Source organism: Myodes glareolus, chromosome 10 (genome assembly GCF_982192425.1).
Source record: "Myodes glareolus chromosome 10, mMyoGla1.1, whole genome shotgun sequence".
Classification (NCBI taxonomy): Eukaryota; Metazoa; Chordata; class Mammalia; order Rodentia; family Cricetidae; genus Myodes; species Myodes glareolus.
Window position 1 is genome coordinate 47,870,713 of NC_142035.1, and position 22,131 is coordinate 47,892,843.

The 22,131-nt window shown below is 45.6% G+C and overlaps 1 protein-coding gene across 2 annotated transcripts in view; it reads left to right on the forward strand.

Moving 5' to 3' along the window:
• Positions 1-22,131, forward strand: part of Dnaaf9 (dynein axonemal assembly factor 9) — a 140,406-nt gene that overhangs the window by 115,276 nt on the left and 2,999 nt on the right. For both annotated transcript variants that reach the window (XM_087911193.1, XM_087911194.1), the window contains exons 28-36: positions 2,240-2,365; positions 5,111-5,148; positions 12,264-12,399; positions 14,591-14,677; positions 17,928-18,034; positions 18,316-18,390; positions 19,177-19,379; positions 20,808-20,873; positions 21,617-21,710. In XM_087911193.1, coding sequence (XP_087767319.1) covers positions 2,240-2,365; positions 5,111-5,148; positions 12,264-12,399; positions 14,591-14,677; positions 17,928-18,034; positions 18,316-18,390; positions 19,177-19,379; positions 20,808-20,873; positions 21,617-21,710 — 932 coding nt within the window. The remainder of the gene's footprint in view (positions 1-2,239; positions 2,366-5,110; positions 5,149-12,263; positions 12,400-14,590; positions 14,678-17,927; positions 18,035-18,315; positions 18,391-19,176; positions 19,380-20,807; positions 20,874-21,616; positions 21,711-22,131) is intronic.

Below are 22,131 nucleotides of genomic sequence, written 5' to 3' on the forward strand. Positions count from 1 at the left end.
TTTTACATCTTGACATAAAATAAATACATCTTGAAAAAAAAAAAGGCCTTGCTCCATAGCCTTGGCTAACTACCCACTTGTTACCTTGCTCATGCTAGCCTTGAATTCAAAGGAATCCTTCCCTGTCAGAAATCCTTTATTTTCCAATGTGCTGCTTGCTGTAAGGACCTGCAGCAAGTACCCAGGCCTACCCAAGTACTGCACTGGGAATGGATGCACACATGCCCAGGAAGTGAAGCCAGGGAGTAGAGCCTCGGTTTCTTGAGCAAACCAGGCAGAGTGACTCAGGCTGGGAGTCCTTGCACTTCAGAGGTGGAGGCAGGATACCACAAGTGCAAGGGCAGCCTGTGCTAGGTAGCAAGTTCCAAGGCACCATAGGGCTACACAGTGAGAGTCTATATAAAATAAAAATAAATAAGTAAACACCCCTGGAACAGCCTGGCACCCACACCCTGACATCCCCATGGCTCTGATGGTTGGGCAGGACTGAGGATGATGCTCTAATCTGGGATAAAGCCGAGTTCCTTTTAGCTGGTGAGCTGTGACTAGGAACTCAGGACATGGCCCTGGCGGCTGTGCCCACTCCCCCACCTCCCGCTGCTCTCCCAAAGGCCCACACAGACACAGGTCCCTCTGATCTGCCAGACTGTCACCAGGTCTGACTTCCCTCATAGACTCAGACCTTTGATAATAGTCTAGGTCCCTTGAAGCAATGCTGTCCTCTGTGAGGTGAAGAGGCCCCTTAGAGTCGTCCCAAGTTCTGCAGGAGGTCGAATGTCCAGTTTATTGACCTGTGGTGCTTTAGGCTTCAGAGACTGTAACACCAAACAGCCCCGTTACTGAAGAGACAGTGAGCAGACGAATGAGGGAAGGTGGGACCGAAGATGTGCACAAAGAGAATTGAGTAACAAGGGGACTGTAGCTGACAGTCAGTGCTTTGTAGGAAAACAGAGTAACAAGGGGACTGTAGCTGGCAGTCAGTGCTTTGTAGAAAAACAGAGTAACAAGTGGACTGTAGCTGACAGTCAGTGCTTCGCAGGAAAACTGGGGAGGAGGCATACAAGGCACCCCAAGGAGCATTACCATCATTGCAGTGTGCAAAGGCCCAAGATATCTCCATAAGGTGCCACTTGACATAGCTCTCAGTGGTGGAGCACTCAGCTAGCACATGCAACACTCTGTAAGTTTGATCCCCAGCACCACAAAAACCAACTGAGCACCACTTGAGCAGAGACCTGAAGGAAGCCAGGCAGGCATGCAGATGCCAGAGGAAAAGAGCATTCCAGCCTGAGGGAGCAGCGTACAAATGTAGTATGCCTGGCGTGCTCAGAAGACCCAGGAGGCCAGAGGATTGGATTAGGGGAAGGGATGGGATAAGCAATGGCGTCCCCTGTGCTGCGAGAGGTCAGATGGCACAGGCTGCCTGGCCCAGGGTAAGGGGCTCGGCTTCTGCACTGAGATGAAAACCACTCGAGGATTTTGAGCAGAGCAGTGATGTGATCTGTCAAAGGGCCTAGCATATCCCTCTGGCTTCTGTGTTGAGAAATTTGCAGTGAGGCAGGACAAAAGTAGGGGGCAGCTGGGAGGCCATTGGGGTGGCCTAGGTAAAATACTGTGGCAGTCTGGACCCAGTGGGAGCATGAGCAGTGATCTCTTCTGGGTATATGCTGAAGACTAATAAAATGTGGAATCAAAGAGGGCACAGATCTTTTGGCCTAACATCTAAAAGAGTAAAGTCCCCTGGGCTTAGAATAACAGGAACTTGGGAGGAACCAGCTCTAGGATTTGGACTACAAACATTGGCTCCTAAGTGAAGCCATCAGATTGGAGGGAGTTCCAGGCGGAAGATAGGACTAGAAATGGTATTTGAAAGATCTGATGACCTCGTGAAATGAGGGGAGGGGACGGAACTAAAGAAAACACAGTCTGGCAGAAATCCTGATTTGTGACTAGAAAACTCAGTCCTGCCCACAAAACCCAGTTGCTTGCTTCTTATCTCCAGCTTAGGCTGGCTCTTCCACCCACTCTTCCCCTTTAGGGTAACTGAAAAAATTGGGGAATGAAGAAGTGTGTTGTGGATTCTAGGGGCTCTGAATCATAAAGTGGGTATCACCAAGGAATTCTGTGACTGCCTTCTACTTTGGGTCTTCAGCCCTCGGCAGTCAGGCACTCAGCGCTCCCCTCTTCTCCTAGTCTGTATCCATAGCCAGGAAGCTAACCGTGTGCTTTCTCCCTTTAGTTACACAGATGTCATTGATGTTGTCCAGGCCCTGCAGACTCACCCAGACCCAAATGTCAAGTCCTACTTCACCATTGGTGCTGTCACCGTGTGTGTGGAGCCCCTGAGCTGCTACATGGAGCACAGGTAGACACGTAAGACCACCTCCAGCCCACGATGTGGTGTGGAAGTGAACTGTGGTGATTTCCCTCCCCACCAGACTGAGACAGGCTTTACACAGGTTTGGTTTGTGGAACACATCAGCCTGTGGTGTATGCAGTAAGTACCCCATGACTCTGATTTTAATGAATTCCTAAAAGGGCACAGAGCAAGATAAAGTAGATTATAGAAGACAGGCTGCATTCAGCTCTGTGAGAATAGGGTCCATGTCTTTTCAATGCTTGGTACATAGTACGTACTCATGAAAGATGTATTGTGAGCTGGGTGGTGCATCTCAGAGTTGGTGACTTTCCAGGTGTATGTAATGGACCCTGGGTTCAGTCCCAAGCACTGAAAAAAAGGATAGAGGGTAACAGAAAGAAGGAGAGAGAGAAGAAATAAATAAATCTGATGAAAGTTAACTATGGCTGCCAAAGACCTGTAATCCCAGCCCTCAAGAGACAGAGATGAGAGATATAGGCAGACTTTTCTTTCCCACCAGCCACTCCCCCAGTAACCGGAGAGTTACTATTTGTTATAAATGCTTGGCCAATAGCTTGGGCTTGTTTTTAGCTATCTCTTTCAACTTAAATTAATCCATTTCTATTAATCCGTGTTCTGCCCCAAGGTTCCATGTATGTACTTCCCATCCTGCTTGCTGTGTCTCATGGCATCATCTCTGACTACACCTTCTTCTCCCCAGCATTGTTTCTGCCCTGAAAATCCTGCCTAGTCATAGCCCAATCAGCTCTTTGTTAACAATGAGAGCAGTACATCTTCAAGGTGTGCAAAAGGATTATCCCACAGCATTTCTCCTTTTTTGTCTAATTAAAAAGGAAAGTAACATAGTAAAATTGTATATGGCAAAAACAGTTATCAAGTAAGAATTATAGTTTCAATATCTAGTTCATTTGTATTTGGCCTAATTAGAAAAAAAATGTTCTATTATTTATCTTATCCTTGCAAGTCTAAAGTTTTATGCCTAATTTACCTTTTATCATAATTAAGGAAGATATTAGCTTTAATTATTTAGGCATGCCTCTGTTTGTCACTAGTATCACGTCTACCCAAGAAAAGACTGTTATCAGGAAGCTGCATGTGGCTCTGTTTTTGTGTGCTTAGAGTCTTTTTTTAAGCTTTGTTAGGTCTTATGTGGAAATTCTGGCCCCACATTGGAACACCATTTATAGACGGACTTTTCTGTCCCACCAGCTACTCCCCACAGAGACTTAATATTAATTATAAATACTCAGCTTAGACGTGTCTCCTACCAGCTCTTACTGTTTCTATTCATCTGTGTGCTGCCCTGAGGCTCCTTTACCTCAAGTATGTATTTCCCATTCTGCTCACTCTGCATCTCATGGCATCTCCTCTGACTCCGTCCTTCTTCTCCCCAGTATTCTCTCTGCCCCGAAAATCCTGCCTAGTCATTGGCCAATCATCTTTTCATTAACAGTGAGAGTAACAAGTCTTCACAGTGTACAGAAGGATTGTTCCACAGCGGGGGGTGGGGAGCCACTAATTAGAAGCCAGCCTAGGCTACAGTGAGGCTCTGTCTCAAATTAAAAAACACTTAATGACTTAGTTGGTGCTCAAGAGTGATCAGCCTGGGCTACGACAGAGTGAGAGATCCTGACTCCAAAAAGAAAAACCAAAACAAATGAGCAAACAGTAAAGAAGTGTGCCAACGTGTGTACCACAGACATGATTTAATAAGATATGTCTTGAGTAAAGGATAATTATTTAAATACAGAAGTAAAGCTAAATTGAATTAATGTTTAAATACAGAAGCCAGCCTAGGCTACAAGAACACTGTCTTAAACAGAAAAGAAATTGCAATAGCTTTTAGTTGGATCAGAAGTAAGCATCAGTGGCAGTGGTGGCGTACACCTTTAATCCCAACACTCGGGAGGCAGAGGCAGGTGGATCGCTGTGAGTTCGAAGGCAGCCTGATCTACAGAGTGAGTACAGGACAGGTTCCAAAGCTACACCAAGAGTCAGAAAGAAAACTGAATTAATATCCTAAAGTAGGATTTACCAAATTTGGTCCTTTTGGCATGTATCCAGCTGTTTTATGAAATCAATTAAAGAATAAAGCTGTGTTCCTAAGCGTCTGACTTGCTGATCTGGGAACCATGGAGCTCTGTGGACCCAGAGAAACCTAGTCCTGTAGGGAATGCCTTAGCAGATGCTCAGCCTACTTACCAACCCTCCACCTACACTTCTCATCTGCTAATAGATAGCAGCAGAATCATTCCTAACTTCTTGTGTGTTGCTCATCCTTATGGGAACTTGATAAAACTCATCAGTGGTAGCTCTCTTCTCTAAGAGGATCATTATAATAGTTGGGAATTTTAATCTTTTTTCTTATTTTAATTAACTTTTATTTGTTTGACTTTTTGTTTTGTTTTGTTTGTTTTTCAAGACAGGATCTCTCTGTATAGTTCTGGCTGTAATGGTATTCACTCTGTAGACCAGGCTGGCCTGGAACTCAAAGAGATCTGCCTCCTGAGTGCTGGGATTAATGGTGTGCACCACCACCACCCAGCTGCCTTGTAGGGATTTCTATGGGACATGAACTTCAGTGCAAAACTGTGACTGTTTTGAATAACTATAGTTCTCTCAGCGCTTATTACCACCTGGCACTTGCCATATCAGTCAGATTCATGCTTTTGTGGGAAATAATGACGACTCTGAAATAAATGGTTTTGAAATACATTTTTTTCTCCTTAGGTTTCTCTTTCCTAAATGTCTTGACCAGTGTTCACAAGGTAAGCAGTATGTTTTGTTTCCTGCTTTTATGTGCCCATCACATTCCGTTTAGATACAGTAGTCTTTTCTCTGTGCTACTACCTTTCTGGAATCTGCTTCATACAGAATTGGTCCTTGTGTCCTGCTGGGTGGACACACATTCTCGGGAGCTCTCTTGTGATGCCTTGGCTTACTCAGCAGCAGCACTCCTGCCCTGGCCTTGCCGCTGATGAACCTCTAGGTTAGCAAGGTTGTTAGGGTCCTGGAGATACAGAATAAATTATAAATTCCTGGCAGTGGTTCTGAGATGCTCAGTGCTATCAGGGGATATGCCTCGGGGAGTGGAGGGCTGACTGGGGATATGCTTGGAGGGGAGCTTCCTGAATCAGCACAGCAAGCAAGTTTCCGATAGAAGAAAACAGCTCAGTGTCCCCAGCGTACTTGTGCCCTGCTGATCCCTTTGCCAGTCCATGGGGACAGCAAAAACAACACACCAGAGCTGTCTTGGCAGACAACTGAGATGGCAGCTGCGCAGGCAGGAGACCAAGGAGGAATGTTCTTATTGCACTTGGCATACCAGGTCGTAGCAGTCCCCCTTTGCTTTTCTGGGATAGAATCTCATGTCACTAGCTTCAAGTCACTAAGTCACTATGTGGCACAGGCTAGCCTTGAACTCCTGATACTCCTCCTCCTACCTCCCAAGTGTTGGGTTAGTATAAGCTGTGATGCCTGCCTTCAGCAGCAACAAGATGGAATGAATGTTTGGGTCCATCCCTAATGCCTAATCCAAGTAGATTTGGGTTTTGTGGAGATTGGGTTAGTAGAACCTTTTGACAAACCAGTTGTGGGGCAGAAACTGGAAAAGAGATATTTAGAATGCCTCTGCTTTCTGGTTTAGAGGATTAAGAAAGCTGAAGATAGCTGCCCTTGAATAGAAAGCACAAGAAAGACCCTGGAACAGGAGGTAATGTGGGAGGCTTTCTGATCCTTGGTTCTAGGCTTCGAAGCCATGATCAAAGGCAAAGGCCCAGACAGATATTCAGTATCCAGACATGGGGTTGAAATGGTTAGAAGGCCAGAGATGCGAAGGGGATTGGAAAATCCTGGAGCTTAAAAGATGAAACGGGAAGAAACAGTACTTTAAATATCAAAGACAGAGAAAAATCAGTTGTATTTAATGTTGCAGAGACCTCAAAGGAAGTACAATTTAACGACAAAACAAACAACAAGGATTGGTTTTGCAAGTGTGAAGGACACTGGTGACCTCAACAGGAATGTCTGAATAGATAGATCAGAACTGAAGTCAAGTATGAGTTAGTACAGCAGGTGATCTCTGTGTAGAACCAGACCTAGTGAGTCCCAGGCCAGTCTGGAACTATATAGTGAGACCCTGTCTGAAAAAAAACAACAAACCAGAATTGCCATTTCTGTCAGGGTAGCTGTGGCAGGCTGAGTAGTAGGATCACCTGGGTTGTGTATTAAGACGTCTGTGTGTGTGTGTGTGTGTGTGTGTGTGTGTGTGTGTGTGTGCGCGCGCGCACATGTGCGCATGAGAGAATATTTGACATAGGGTATCTCTGCAGCCCTGGCTGACCTGGAACTCACAGAGACTCTCCTGCGTCTGCCTACCAAGTGCTAGCATTAAAGGAGTGTACTACACCTGACTGAGACCTGTCTATCTTAATTCTGTCTATCTTACTTCCTTCCATTCTTTCTTTCTTCCTTCCTTCCTTCCATTCTTCCTTCCTTCCTTCCTTCCTTCCTTCCTTCCTTCCTTCCTTCCTTCCTTCCTTTTCTTTGTTTTTTCATTTTCTATTTTGGTTTTGACAGGGTTTTTCTGTATAACCCTGACTGTCCTGGAACTTGCTCTATACATCACACTGCCCTCTAAATCATAGAAATCCAGCTGCTTCTGCCTCCTGAGTGCTGGAATTAAAAGCATGCATCTCTATTGCCAGGCAAAACTTTATGGTTTTTTGTTTTTAATTGTTTGTTTGTTTCTGGATTGTTTGCTGAAAAATAAGCCTGAGGACTGAGGAGGCCACTGGTCTTGATAGAGGAAGTCTGAGAGATTCTAGAGCGAACAGTTAGGAGATGAAAGCTGACTCAGACTATGGTAACTTCCAAGGAAATGGAGGAAGTTGCTTGGCTGGTAGTGCACACTGGGCTTGTTGGCTCACACTTAATTAGAGTGGAGCACTCAGGAAACTGATGCATAACTATCACACGTTCTAGGCTTTAATCCCAGCACTTAGGAGGCAAAGGCAGACAGATCTCTGAGTTCAAGGCCAGCATGGTCTATAGAGCGAGTTCCAGGACAGTCAGAGTTACATAAAAAAATCCTGTCTTGAAAAACTAACAAACAAAAGCAAATCAACCTTCAAAAACTTGTTGACTTTCCTTGACCCTTCCTTCTTCATTCAAGGTGTTGGAGCCACCTTCTTGATACTTTATCCCTCAGCATCTTCCCACTTTTCTTTGTGAAGCATTAGCACAAATGGGTAGGTTCCCCTGCAGAGAGTCTTTTTTAAATAATTTATTTATTTTCATTTTATATACATTGGTGTTTTGCCTGCATGTATGTCTGTGTGAGGGTGTCAGATTTTGGAATTGTAGTTGTTAATTACCATGTGGGTGCTGGGAATTGAACCTAGGTCCTCTGGAAGAGCAGTCAGTGCTCTTAACCTCTGAGCCATCTCTCCAGCCCCTTTTGTTGTTGTGGTTGGTTGGTTGGTTTTGGTTTTGGTTTTGGTTTTTAAAGACAAAGTTTTTCTGTAGCTTTGGTGCCTGTCCTGGTACTCATTCCGTAGACCAGGCTGCCCTCAGACTCACAGAAATCTATTTGTCTCTGTCTCCCGATTGGCGTGTGCCACCACCGCCCAGCTTCAGAGAGTCTATCTTCATCATCTTTGGATCTGAAGCAGCCTGGGCCGGTATCTCAACCAAAAAAACCTCTTTTACTGTTCGTCCTTCCGTGGGCACTTGGTAGTGTGTTTCATAATGATCCCTTCCAGTGCATTGTTCAAAGGCAATTTATCTAAAGTTTGTACTTGCTAACATGTGGGCAGGTGATTGTGGGGCCATAAGTTGTTTCTTTTTTATTTCATTTTATTTTTTTATTTGAAGAAAGGGTCTGTCTGTGTATCCCTGGGTTCCCTGAAACTTAGTGCATTGACCGGGTTTACCTCACAAAGATCCACCTGCCTCTGCCTCCCTAGTGCTGGATTAAAGGTGTGCAGTGCCACACAACCCAAGTTCTGTCCCATTGAGTGTCAAGGAACTCAGGAGTTGTAGTGCCTTAGTAAATTATCTTCTAGTTGTATCTGGGCCTTCAGGACTCTGAACTGGCTGACTTGGCTCGCCTTGGATGAGAAGGAGATTTAGAAAAGAAAAAAAAAAAGCCCCCCTTCTCATTAGCGGTTCAGTGGCTGTCCTGGAAGTGAAATCTGCCACCAGGAGACAAGTTATTCGTGTCCTGAAGGAGCTTTTTGCCTCTTTGCTCCTGTTCATGACTCAGACTTCCTGGCTCTCCCCCATCCCAACCACTCCTGGCCATTTTACAGTCTTTCTGCAATATTTCATGATAGCAGAGGCTTTCATTATGCTTAGCAAGGCTCATTATAATACTAACTTAAAGTGAAGGTGTTTTAACTGCCTGTTTTTAGAAGTGTATGTAGAGAAAAGAAGATGGTTTCATCTATTCCTGGGCTTCTGAAAGCCTTTAACCCAGTCTGGAGTAGCCAGACAGTGATGTTTCTCTATTCTCGGGAACAGGCCCGGCTAAAGTATCTACCTAAAGCTCAGCTTGTAACCTCGGTTAGTCTTGGTGTTCACTTAGATAAGAGCAGAAAGAAACTCCTGACCCCAGTAAAGCGCAACTTCTCCCTGTGGCTTGTTTGGTCTGTGTGCCAGACAAGCTCCACTTGCCTCACGGATGGCATTTCCTCTTGGCAGGTGGCGGTTTACATAGCTGGACTAAGGAATGCTGGAGATAATCCTTTTGCTCTTTTGCTGTGGAGTAAAATCCTTTTTCTGCACCCAATTCCTGACCTAGAATCCTACCCCCTGCAAAACTAGTCCATACAGTACTTGTATAGCAAGCAGAACATAGACGGAGTTCATCTAACAGACACCCACAGCCTGGACAAGGGAAGGGACAGGCCAGGACTTTGTCTGGGACCCTGGCTCACTGCTGAGAAGGGCAGGTTTGTCCTAATTTGACTCGCCCCTTTTAACTAAGGAACTATCGTAGTCTCTAGGTCTCTGTAGATTTCTACTAGCTTTCCTGACTCCTCACTACAAGGCCCACCATATTGTTCTCTTCTTCTACCCGTGGTAACCTCCAGTCACCTTGCAGGGTCTGGCTCCTTGTCTGCCAATCCTAGAATGTCCTGAGACTTCAGGGATTCCATCTATTTGCCTGTGGTGTCACATGTTGAGCATGGCCTCATGACCTCAACCTACTCTGTTTCCAAAGGCTCCAGTGGCTTCCTGTGGTTGCACCAAAGAGTGGGGATCTGGCATCAGCCTTTCTAGGCCAGCCCTTGATGTTTCTCTGCAACCACCATAGTGACCTTCCCAATATAGTGTCAGCATACAGGGACCTCCAGTGCCTCCTCATTCAGAGGGCCCCCTGGCGCTGGCAGGGGAAGTCTATCCTTTTTGTCGTATTTTGCTTTTCAAGACAAGGTTTCTCTGTAGCTTTGGAGCCTATTCTGGAACTAGCTATTGTAGCTATTGTAGATCAGGCTGGCCTCAGACTCACAGTGATCCACCTGCCTCTGCCTCCCAAGTGCTGCGGTTAAAGGCCTGAGCCACCATTGCCCTGCTAGTATTGCTAATACTGATAATTCTTTTTTTTTCTTTTTTTTTTGTTTTTTTGATTTTTTTTTTGAGACAAGGTTTCTCTGTAGCTTTGGTGCTACAGAGATTGATTATGCACACAGTGTTCTGCCTGCATGTATGCCTTATAGATGATTATGAGCCACCATGTGGTGCTGGGACTTGAACTCGGGACCTCTAGAAGAGCAGTCAGTGCTCTTAATCTCTGAGCCATCTCTCCAGCCCCTTGATAACTCTTTTTTTTTGGATTTATTTATTCATTATGTATACAGTATTCTGTGTGCATGTGTGCCTGCAGCTCAGAAGAGGGCACCAGATCTTACTACAGATGGTTGTGAGCCACCATGTGGTTGCTGGGAATTGAACTCAGGACCTCTGGAACAGCAGGCAGTGCTCTTAACCTCTGAGCCATCTGTCCAGCCCCACCCCCACCCCTTTAACGCTTAAAACCAGAGTTTATTTTCTAGTTTGGTACATATTTGAATGGTTTTCATTTTATTTTATTCTATGAGTGTTTTGCCTGCATGTGTATATGCTTGTTTATCACTTACATGCCTGCTGATGGTTGTGAGTCATCATGGGCGCTGGGAACCAAATCTGGGTCCTGTTCAATAACAGCAAGTGATTTTAGCCACAGAGACATCTCTTCTGCCCTCATTTGAAATTTTCACAATACAATATAAAAATTATTGAATAGTCAAACAGATCTCTTATAATTTAAGGCCAGCTTGGCTTGATCTGCATAGAACATTCCAGTACGGCTAAGGCTACACAGAGAAACCTTGTCTCAAGAAAACCAAAATAATAAGAAGAATTCCACTGAATAAAAAAAATTTCTATTGAAGAGGTTCTAGATATATCATTTCAATGGTAGCATGCTTGCCTACCATGCTTGAAGTCCTGGATTTGATCTCTACCATCTCATAAACCAGTGCATGCCTGGAATCCAGACCTCAAGAAATGGAGGCAGGAGGATTAGAACTTAGTTACATCATGAATTCTAGATGCCCTGGGCTAGACCCTGACCCCATACCCAACAAGGCAAATAATCTTATCAATATAGGAACTTTATAAAATATTTATAACTAAGAAATAAGTATGAATTTGGAAGAAGTATAATTATGCTAGAATGGGTAATGACTTTGCCGATTACTAATTTCTCCATAGTTTTGTGAATCAGACCTTTTTACAAGTTGTGGAGCAGTTTAGTCTACAAATCCTTACATGGGCTTCCCTTTTTCCCATGTCACAGTATGAAAATCTGTGTCCACACTGGTCTTACAATTGTGTGACTCTGAGAATATAGTTGTCAACACCTAGTGTTGTAGTGAATGCTTGGTGGTAAATAAATGTGTCCCAAGCTGCTGAAGACAAGTGCCATCGGTTCCTTCCCCTCCCTCCCCAGACAGGGTTTCTCTGTAGCTTTGGAACCTGTCCTGGAACTAGCTCTTGTAGAGCAGGTTGGCCTTGAACTCACAGAGATCCGCCTACCTCTGCCTCCCAAGTACTTGAATTAAAGGCGTGCATCACCACGCTCAGCACAGTACCGGTTTCTAATAAGGCTGAATCTAAGCGATGTGGAAAAGCTCTTTGATCAAGAACTCCAAGTAACAACCAGAAAATTGAATTAAGAGAAGCTAAATTAGTTTGGGAGCCTATGAGGTGGCTTAGTGGTTAAGGTGCTTCCATCAGGCCTAGATGACCTGAACTCAATTTCTGTCCCCACATGGTGAAGGAGAGAGCCAGCTCATGCCAGTTCTTATTGTGCATGTGCTTGTGTACATAGTAAATGCTGAGAGGGTGAGAAAGAGAACAGCAGATAGGCTTGGTGGCCCAAGTTTCTAGTCCCAATACATAGGATTGTTGTGAATTCATGGTCACACTGGGCTGCATAATGATTTCCAAGTTTAGGCTGCATCTTAATAAAACCATGTCTCAAAAAGCATAAAGCTAACCATGTTGCTTACATGTATAATCCCAGCATTCAGGAGGCAGAGGCAGGAAGATCACAAGTTGAAGCCCATTCTAGTCTATATAGTAAGCTCCAGTCCAACCAAAGCTACTATGTGAAACCCTGTCTCAAAAACAAAACAAAAACCAAACAAACAGAAAACAAAATACATGAGATTAGGAAGTGAAGTAGCTAAACATGTACTCTTAAGATGTGGCAGTTCCTCGAAGGGGAGAAAGAAATGTGGCGAGGTCAGTGGAAGGAGCAAAGGCCCACATTTGTGTGAGGCTACAGGCCCAGTCAGGATTCTGACGGTTGTTATGTTTTGGTTCTATTCTTTAGGCTTGGTGAATAATGTGGTGTTTACCAGTCACACGGCGGAGCAGAGGCACCCTCTCCTTGTTCAGCTGCAGACCCTCATCAGGGCTGCCAATCCTACTGCAGCCTTCATTCTTGCAGAAAATGGGATTGTTACAAGGTAAACTCGTGCAGACGTCACTCTGTGTGCCCAGCTTCTTTCCCAGATGCTGCAGCACCTGACTGGCTCCCAGGGACACACCTGGTGGAAGGAGAGACTGACTACTGCAAGGTGTCCTCTGACCTCCACATGCATACTGTGCTGCACACACATACACAAAAGGAAAAAATAATAACAAATTTCTACTTTATGTAGGTATTTTGTGTGTGTGTGAGTGTCTGTCTGTATAGCACATGCATGCCTGGTGCCCATGGGGGCCAGATGAGGGTTTAGAGCCTCTGGAACTGGAGTTATTGATAATTATGACTTATGTCTTATATGCTGGAAATTAAACCAGGGTTCTTTGGGAGAATAGCCAGTGCTCTTAACTGCTAATCCATCTCTCAAGCCCTGTAAAATGCTGTTTTTGTTGGATACAGGATCCTACTTTTCAGCCCTGTCTTGCTTAGAATTCAGAGGGACCCACCTGCCTCTGCTTACTAGGCTCTGAGAGTGACGTCACCACCACAGCACTTCTTAGATAAAGTGCCTTTAACAGTATAATGCTGGGGGGGGAGAAAAAAAAAAAACAGTATAATGCTTTGAGGTGTTTTGTTACTCTGTTTTGACAGATCTTTCTCATACACTGAAGAATTGAAGTCAGAACTGTCTTCAGTGGTCCATGTGTTGAGATGTGAGAGTGTGCTGGGCTGGAGAGATGGCTCAGCCATTAAAAGCTAGGCTTACAACCAAAAATAAAAGATGTGAGAGTGTGGGTACAGTGGTGGCACACGCCTTTAATCCCAGCACTTAGAAGGCAGAAACAGACAGATATATGTGAGTTCAAGGCCAGCCTGGTCTACAAGAACTAGTTCCAGGACAGGCTCCAAAACTACATAGAAACCCTGTCTCAAAAAAAAAAAAAAAAAAAAAAAAAAAAACAGCTGAGGGGCAGGTGAGATGGCTCAGCAGGTAAGAGCCTTGACACCAAGTGGGAGAGTCTGAGTTTGGTCTTGGAATCCACATCGTGGATGAGAGACCTGACTCCTCCAGCTGTCCTCTGACCTCCACACACATACCTTGGCCACACATGTACACATACCTTTAAAATAGCACTTGGGAGGTGCATCTCTGTGGGTGTGTGTATGGAAGTCAGAGGACAACTTCGGGTGTACATTGTTTTGTTATCCAGGGAAATAGTTCAGTCGGTAAAGCACTCGCTGTGCAAGTGTGAGAACCTCAGGTTGATCCTCAGCTGGGTGTAATGGCACATGCTTGCTAGCAGGTGCATCACCCAGATCCGGTCCCTGAGTTAGACACACAGATGTAAAGTGGAGGGCTGGAGTCATGACTGTGTACCATGTGCTTACCTGGTGCCTGGGAAGGTCAGAGGAGGGCATCAAATCCCCTGAAACAAAAACTGTGGATGACTGTAAGCCCCCATGGGAGCCTGGGATCAAACTCTGGTCCTCTGCAAGAATAACAGGTGCTGGGAACAAGCCTTCCCCCCCCCCCACCTTTACATTCTTAAGATCTGGTAGGCACTGTGTTGACCAAATGATTAAACAGCGAAAACAGTAATGGGACAGTCTGATATGATGATCCTCTCTGAGTCAGTGAGACAGCATCACCTGGGTTGTGATCGCCGTCACTAGATAAATCAGGCTTGGTGGTACATGTCTGTAGTCTCAGCACTTGAGAAAGTAGGAGTGGGAGGATCAGGTCATCCTCAGCTACTTAGTGAGTTCAAGACCAGCCTAGGCTACATGAGACCTGTGTCCTTGTGTCCCCGCGCCCCCCAAAAAAGTTTCTGATTCAGTGAGTCACCAGCAGGACCTGAAATTCTACATTCTGATAGTAGTACTAAATTCCTCAGGTGTAATAGTATATCGTGGTCCTGTAAGAGAAAGTATTCTTTTTGTTTTGGTTTTGGGCAGTTTTTGTTTTGTTTTGTCTGTTATAAGATAGAGTCTCTATGTAGCCCTAGATGGTCTAAAACTCACAATATAGACCAAGCTGTCCTCAGACTCACAGAAATCTGCCTGCCTCTGCCTATGAGCAACTATACTTAGAAGATGCATATTGAAGTAGAAGTGAACTGTTATGTGTACAACTAATTTTCATATTCCGTGTCAGGAAAAAATGCATGCATATGTGGAGAGGTTAACATTGACAATCCTAATTAACCTGGGTCTTCTCTGTGTTTTTAAAGGAATGAAGACATTGAGCTGATTCTCTCAGAAAACAGCTTTTCAAGTCCCCAGATGCTGCGTTCTCGATATTTAATGTTTCCTGGCTGGCAAGTATCATTACTGAATAGTAGCTTTAAAAAGAAATGTGAGCCACATCTGTAGCAGAGGAGCAGCAGAAGTGACAGTAGCACAGACGCTTCACAAGGGTCACTGTGTTAGCTGGGATAGCCTGCTGTGACCTGGAAGCCTTCCCAAGTTGCCAGTGCTCCACAATCTGAGCCTCTCTGAACATTGCAATTCAAGAGGTCATCCTACAGGTACCAAGTACAGTGAGTGCTACAGAACCAAGACTTTACCAGCTGAAAAATTGCCCTGCCCAATAATCAGCCATCTAGAATAGGCAGTCAGTCATCAAGAGTAGGTAGGCTTCTGCTAATGAGATCCATGGAATATTCTCTACAGCTGCCTCCAAGCCCAAGAACATCAAAAAGAGGAGAAAGGAGAGATGCCAGGCTCCCCATGATCTTACCATTGTCACCTGAGCTATCTCTGGAATTAGCCACATAGCTTCTGAGTGTAATGTAGATGTAAATTAACAAAACTCAAAACAAAATTTAGAGTTAATTGTGACTGCCTATGCCTGGCAGCCACAGTACTGAGCACTGCAGTACCAAAACATTCCCACAATGCCAAGAAGCTCTGCTGTGCAGTGCTGCTTCTGCAGAGCTTTGCCTGTCTTGGCTTTTTTATTTCATGTCAACAAAACACATAATAAATGCCACTATAGTTCACATTTTAAAGATGACAGAAGCAGCAAGAGTTCAATGATGTGTCCAAGATACAGCTAGTAATCGGCGGTGGTGGCTCACATCTTTAATCCCAGCACTGGGGGTGCATATAGGCAGGCGAATCCCTATGAGTTTGAGGCCAGCCTGGTCTACGGAGCAAGTTCCAGGACAGGCTCCAAAGTTACACAGAGAAACCCTATATTGAAAAACAAAAAAACAGAAAGAGAGAGAGGGAGGGAGGGAGGGAGGGAGGGAGGGAGGGAGGGAGGGAGGGAGGGAGGGAGGGAGGGAAGGAGAAAAGTCTAGGAACAAACGAGATGGCTCAGTGGTTCAGAGTACTTGCTTCTCTTGCAGAGGACCCGGGTTCAGTTCCCAGCACCCATGTGGTGCAGTTCAAAGCTTTCTGCAAACTCGGAGTGTACATGGTACAAATACATACATTCAGGCAAAATACATAAACACATAGAATAATAATAATTTTTTTTTAGAAAACAATGAAAAGAAAGAAAAACCCTATTGCAAGTAAGGCATGGTGGCACACATTCTTATCCCAGCACTCAGGAGGATAGAAACAGGATTGGGAGTTCAGGATTATCCTTAGCTACATAGTAAGTTCTAGTTCAGTCTCACGGGCTTCAGGAAGCCCTGGCTCAAACTTTAAAAGGGGTTGAACACAGTGGTGAGTACTTTTAATCTCAGTACTGGCAGGCAGAGGCAGAAGGACCTCTTAGGGACCAACCTGATTACATAGTGATCTCCAGGACAAACCTTTTTAAAGGGCTAGCAAAATGGATCAGTGGTTAAAGAAGTTTGCCACCAAGCCCCCGTGGCCTGAGTTCAATCCCAGAGTCCCTCACAGTGGAAGAAGAAAACCAGCTCCTACAAGCTGTCCTCTGACCTTCATGTGTGCACTGTGGGAAGTGCACACACACACACAGCTGGGCTAGTACGTGCTCCCGCTCTTAGGATGGTAGGAATGATACCCATCCAGTGGTTCTGTCCTCCCCTGGAGCAGTTCCAAGTCAGAAATAAATCAGGAGTTGAAATGAAATGTCCTTAACTGTGGAAGCTGAATGAGATATAAGGGTTCATTATACTCTCATACTTATGTTTTTGGTTTAAACTAGAAATTTTCTGTATTAGAAAGTTTCACAATGTGGACACAGTAGCTCATACTAACAGTGACATCATTTGGGAGGAAGCAGGAAGACCAGTGATTATGCATGATCCATAGCAAGCTCAAGGCCAACCTCAGGAAACACAAAACCCTGTCTTTAAGTATGTACTGATAAACCCATATATTCAGGATCCAGAGGCAGGAGGATAACGTGAGTCTAGGAGTTCAAGACCAACCTAAGCACAGTAGTGAGACATCTAAAGTTTGAACACACACACCATGCACACCAAAACCTAAATTTATTTTTTGCATATTTTTAAATTTTTTTAATTTATTTTTTGTGCATTGGTGCAAAGGTGTCAGATCCCCAGGAACTGGAGTTACAGACCATTGTAAGCTGCCATGTGGGTACCAGGAATTGAACCCAGATCCTCTGGAAGAACAGGCAGTGCTCTTAACTGCTGAACCATTTCTCCAGTCCCAAATCCTAATTTAATGCTCTGAATTTAGCCCTGATGTAATGGCTCTGTGACAAGCAGTGTGATTGCACAGCAGTGGCCTCACATCTCTTTAGCCTTCTAGAGAAACGTGGATGTTTTAAGTTCCCCACCATGAGATGGGTGTGTCTGGAGTGTTGAAAGTAATCCTAGCTGTTTTGAACGCTGAAGCAGGTGGATCTTCGGTTTAAAGTGGGTACAGGGTAGAGTAGGGGTGGTCCCAGCTGTGTTAGGAAGGACTCCTAGTATCATGAAGTCTGAGGGAATGCACAGGCCCTGGACTTGAGGGAACTTCTGCTAGTCTAGAGAAGTTAGACCTGCACTCTCAGGAAGGTTCTGCTCCAATGCACCATCCTGCTTTCCAGTCTCACAGTGAAGCAGAGGTATACACATTGGAAACAGTACCTCAGCTAAGCCATTGTGGTGCATAACTTTAATCCCAGCACTTGGGAGGCAGAGGCAAGAGGATCTCTGAGTTCAAGGCCAACCTGGTCTACAGAACAAGTTCCAGGATAGCCAGGGCTGCACAGAGAAATCCCATCTTGAAAAAAACAAACCAAGCCCCCAGTTCAATCCCTAGCCCCATATAAACTGATGTGGTGCCCCATGCTTTTAATCCCTGCATTAAGAAGGTGGATGCCCAGATGATCAGAAATGTAAGGACATCCTTGGTTACATAGCAAATTTGTGGCCAACCTGGTATTGATAAGACCCTAGTTCATATAGAAAAAAAAGAGAAATATATATTGTAAACAAAATAGTGTATTAATTAGTGAGAGAGGATTGAGCAAATGATGAATAATTTATCCCAAGATAGTATATAAAACACTGAAACCCCAAACACTGAATGGATGAGATGGGAACAAAGGGTACTACAACTTCTTGTATATGTTCATGGATATGTCAAAGAATTTAAGAATAATACTTGTTCTTACATTTTAAAAACTATTTTAAGGTATGAAGGTAAATTTGATTCCGGATCCGTCTTTCCACTAATGGTTCAGATCTGCGTGTGGTTTGACCGACCTCTGGAGAAAACCCGCTTTGTGGCCAAGTGTAAAGGTGAGCTCACCCTTGATGGAAGAGTTGTCCCTTCCCTGTGGCCCCATCTCAGTCAGTGTCCTTGGGTTTCCTTTGCTCCATACTGTCAGGATCAAAAGCAGGTAGGGGGTTAATGAGATCAGAGTCTCCGGTTCTGATTATGTGTGGCCACACTTGGCTCACTCTGAGGGATAGTGGCGGAGGCCCTGGGTGGGACCTCTGGCCCTGACCTTCTGACTTTGTTGACCTAAGCTTGGCCTCCGCGTCCAGGTAGCTGAATTCCTGTCCTTTTCCTCCACCAGCAATTCAGTCTTCCATCAAGCCAAGTCCCTTCTCTGGGAATATCTACCACATCCTTGGCAAAGTGAAGTTTTCAGGTGAGTCTTGGTAGCTTGGCACTCACGGCTCATGGTGTGAGCTCAGCCTTTGCTGGGTCCGTCCTCTTTTCCACAGTGGAGGATCTGTCCTCTGCTCCTGGGAACTCCAGTGAGCTGTGCAGAGGCTGGGTAATAGCACAAGGCCACTGAAACCCAGCTAATGTGTGTCCATGCTTTCTTCCATTCTTTTATAAAGCTGTCCTTTTTACATTTATGGATGTTTTGACAGCATGTTTGTAAGCACCACATGTGTGCCTAGTGCCACATTTGATCCCCTGTCCCTGGAGTTAAAGTTGGTGTGAGCCACTGTGTGAATGCTGGGAATCAAACCCGGGTCCTCTAGAAGAGTGTCAGTTAGTGTTCTTTACCACTGGGAGGCTCCCCAGCCCCTTCCTCAGGTTGCTGACCCTCGGGCTGCTGGGTAGTACTTAGTCCTTGACTTCACAGCCAGACACTGCTTTCAACCTCTCTGAGGTGGATCCCTGGGTGTTACTATCAGTGCAGTGGCCTTGTGCTATAGCCTTTTATGACCTTGCAGAGGCAGTGGTGGGTGAGTGGCCCAGCTTATCTGGCCTCTGAGCATTTTCTTCTGCTTGTGTTCCTCTGCCCTGTTAACAGTGTGTGTCTGATCACCCATAGCAACCAAGCCATATACTTCTACTCATCATTTCCAGATCGCCACTACCCATCCTGTCAGTCCCTAGGAATCTGTCAACCTGCCAGCACTGTTACAGTGTAGTGTTCTTTTGGGATTTGTTCTCAGGGACAAATGTGTTCTCTGTGCAGATTCTGAAAAGACCATGGAGGTCTGCCACAACACTTTGACCAACTCCCTGAGCATTATGCCGGTTTTGGAAGGACCCACTCCACCCCCCAATTCCAGAAGCACACCTCAAGACAATGGGCAGCCAGAATGCTATCTTGTGTTCATTGGCTGCTCCCTGAAGGAGGACAGCCTCAAAGACTGGCTTCGACAGTCAGCTAAGCAGGTGACTTGCAAAACCAACTTAACTGAGTCCAGATACGGGCATCACACTCCTCTGACCCTGGCCTCCTTCCCTCTGACACCCACTAGTCTACACCTCAAAGCTCAGTCAAGACTTAGGGACATTTGGGGATTAAGAAGCAGCCTGTAGGGGCAAATTCCAGGTGGATATGTCAATACTGTGTTTCATTTTGGATTTGGGGTTGTTTGTTTTTCTGGACAAGGTCTCTGTGTAGCAGTGACTATCTGAGAACTCACTCTATAGACTTGGCTGGCCCCAAAACTCACAGAGATCTGCCTTCCTCTGGAGTGCTGACATTAAAGGCCTGGTCCTGTATAATTTTTATTTTATGTGTATGAGTGTTTTGCCTGCACATACGTCTGCACCACATGCATGTTTGGTGCTTATGGAGGCCATAAAAGATCACATTCCGCCGGGCAGTGGTGGCGCACGTCTTTAATCCCAGCACTCAGGAGGCAGAGGCAGGCAGATCTCTGTGAGTTCGACATCAGCCTAATCTATAAGAGCTAGTTCCAGAATAGGCTCCAAAGTTATAGAGAAACCCTGCCTCGAAAAACAGAGAGAGATGGAGAGAGAGAGAGAGAGGGAGAGAGAGAGAGAGAGAGAAGGAGAACGAGAGCAGATCCCCTGGAATGGAGATATAGAGAACTGTGGGCACTGGAGCACTGGAAGTCAATCCCAGGTCCTTTGGAAGAAAGTGCTCCATGCTGTCTCTCCAGCCCAGGCCTGTGAACTTTGACAGTCAGGTGTTCTAGAAGCTGAGGTGCTAAGCACAGACAGTATCAGTGGTTTGCCTTGTCCTGGAACTTGAGGAGTAAAGTTGCCTGGGGTCTTGGGTCTTGTCCATTGATGGTAGTCTTCTAGGAGCTATGAGCTTCCTTGTGTGACTAAATTCTTCTGCTTTTGCTTGTTTTAAGGAGGTTTTTTTTTTTTTTTAGGAGGTTGGGTGTTTTGGCTGAGGTGGTTAGGCGGAATCTCACTGTGTAGGCCAGCCTGGCTTCAGATTTTAATCCTCCCGCTGTAAACGTCCCAAGTGCAGGGATCACAGATGTGTGTCAGCACTCCCTACTTTAGATAAGAACTTAATGTTACTAGACTGTGAAAACTCCAGATGTCCATTATCTGTCATTGTGGCTTAAGCATAAGAATCTACCAAGAGGCAGGATTGTGCCCATTTGACAGCACTGGGCGCATTTGTTTCCAGCTGTCTTGCAGGGCTCTGTGGTGGGAAAGTAGTTTACTCAGGGGAGTAGACAAGCAAGACAGCATGTCCATGAAACCTGGTTCATGTACTCTTCCCTCTTCTGGGGTCCTTGATGCTTAACTGGCCCCCAAACTCCTGTGAGCCTTTGGCTACCCTTGTACTCCCTCAGCCAGGCTGAAATGTGTGTTTTCTCTCCATCCGCATAGAAGCCTCAGAGGAAAGCTCTGAAGACCAGGGGCATGCTGACCCAGCAGGAGATCAGGAGTATCCATGTGAGTGGCTGCCCTCGCTCCCCTCAGTGTTTGTCCTCGACTTGTAGTGCTGTCCTGGGCTCACAGGGCATTCTTACTGCTCTCGGGACATAAAGGGAGGCTGGTCAAGAAGCCTAACCTTGTAGCTTTAAATGGAGTGGCCACTTCTGCTGTGACCTGTGGATGAGTGGAGGAGATCTGGACCGTAAGAGGACTGGATAATGGGAGGCCTGGCCTTCTCATCCTGCCCAAGTAGTTTTAGAAGATCTCTAAGATAAAGCAGTCAGCCAGGTGATGGTGGCGCATGCCTTTAATCCCAACACTCGGGAGGCAGAGGCAGGTGATCTCTGTGAGTTTGTAGATCCTGGTCTACAAGAGCTAGTTCCAGGACAGGCTCCAAAGCTACAGAGAAGCCCTGTCTCGGGGGGGAGGGGGGGGTTAAAGCAATTAGCTGCACAGCTGCAGCCCAGAAAAAGGGCATGTAGACAGAGCTATTCTTGGGAAGGCTGTAGGATCCTAAGGCTAAAATGAGATTTCCCGGGTGAGCGTCACTAATAGCTGACTGACCCCTAAGCCTCTTCCCCAAGCCCATGCCCACCAAGGCCTTTTAGGCCTTTTTCCAAAGGTCTTGGCACAAAAGACTAAAAGCTACATTCCGAGCCCCATCATGAGCTGTCACTAGTCCCAAGTCTCTGCTTTATGCCTGGTGCCTGTAGAAGCCGGAAGAGGGTGTCAGGTAATTCAACAGATTTCTTTTTCAACAGGTGAAACGCCACTTGGATCCCCTACCTGCAGGCTACTTTTACAATGGCACCCAGTTTGTTAACTTCTTTGGAGACAAGACGGATTTTCACCCACGTATCCTTGGAAACAGTTTGGTCCCAGTGTGAGAATCTGGGCGATGCCAGCCTCTCCTGTAAAACTGGTGTCTGCTAGGACCACACAGCAAACCCAGGAGCAGGCAGCGTCTGTAGCCCTGGGGAGCTCACAGGGACAAGCCCACAGGCACCGTCCATGTTATCCTTTTAAGATTGTTGGTATTAGATTTGCCTTCATTGAGCAGCTGTGCTGTCATCCTCCGTGCAGCATGGTTTGAAGGCAGCATTGGTAGCCGCAGGGTCATTTCATACAAAGTCCAATGTGAAGAGATGGGCGGGATGAAGTGCAAGACTAGCAAGCTTCAATGTGCTTGAACCCAAGAGCTTAGTTCTAGGACTTCATGTTGCCTATTACCCTCATTGTAGCTGAGATGCTCTGTGTTAGACACTTTGGTTCCCCA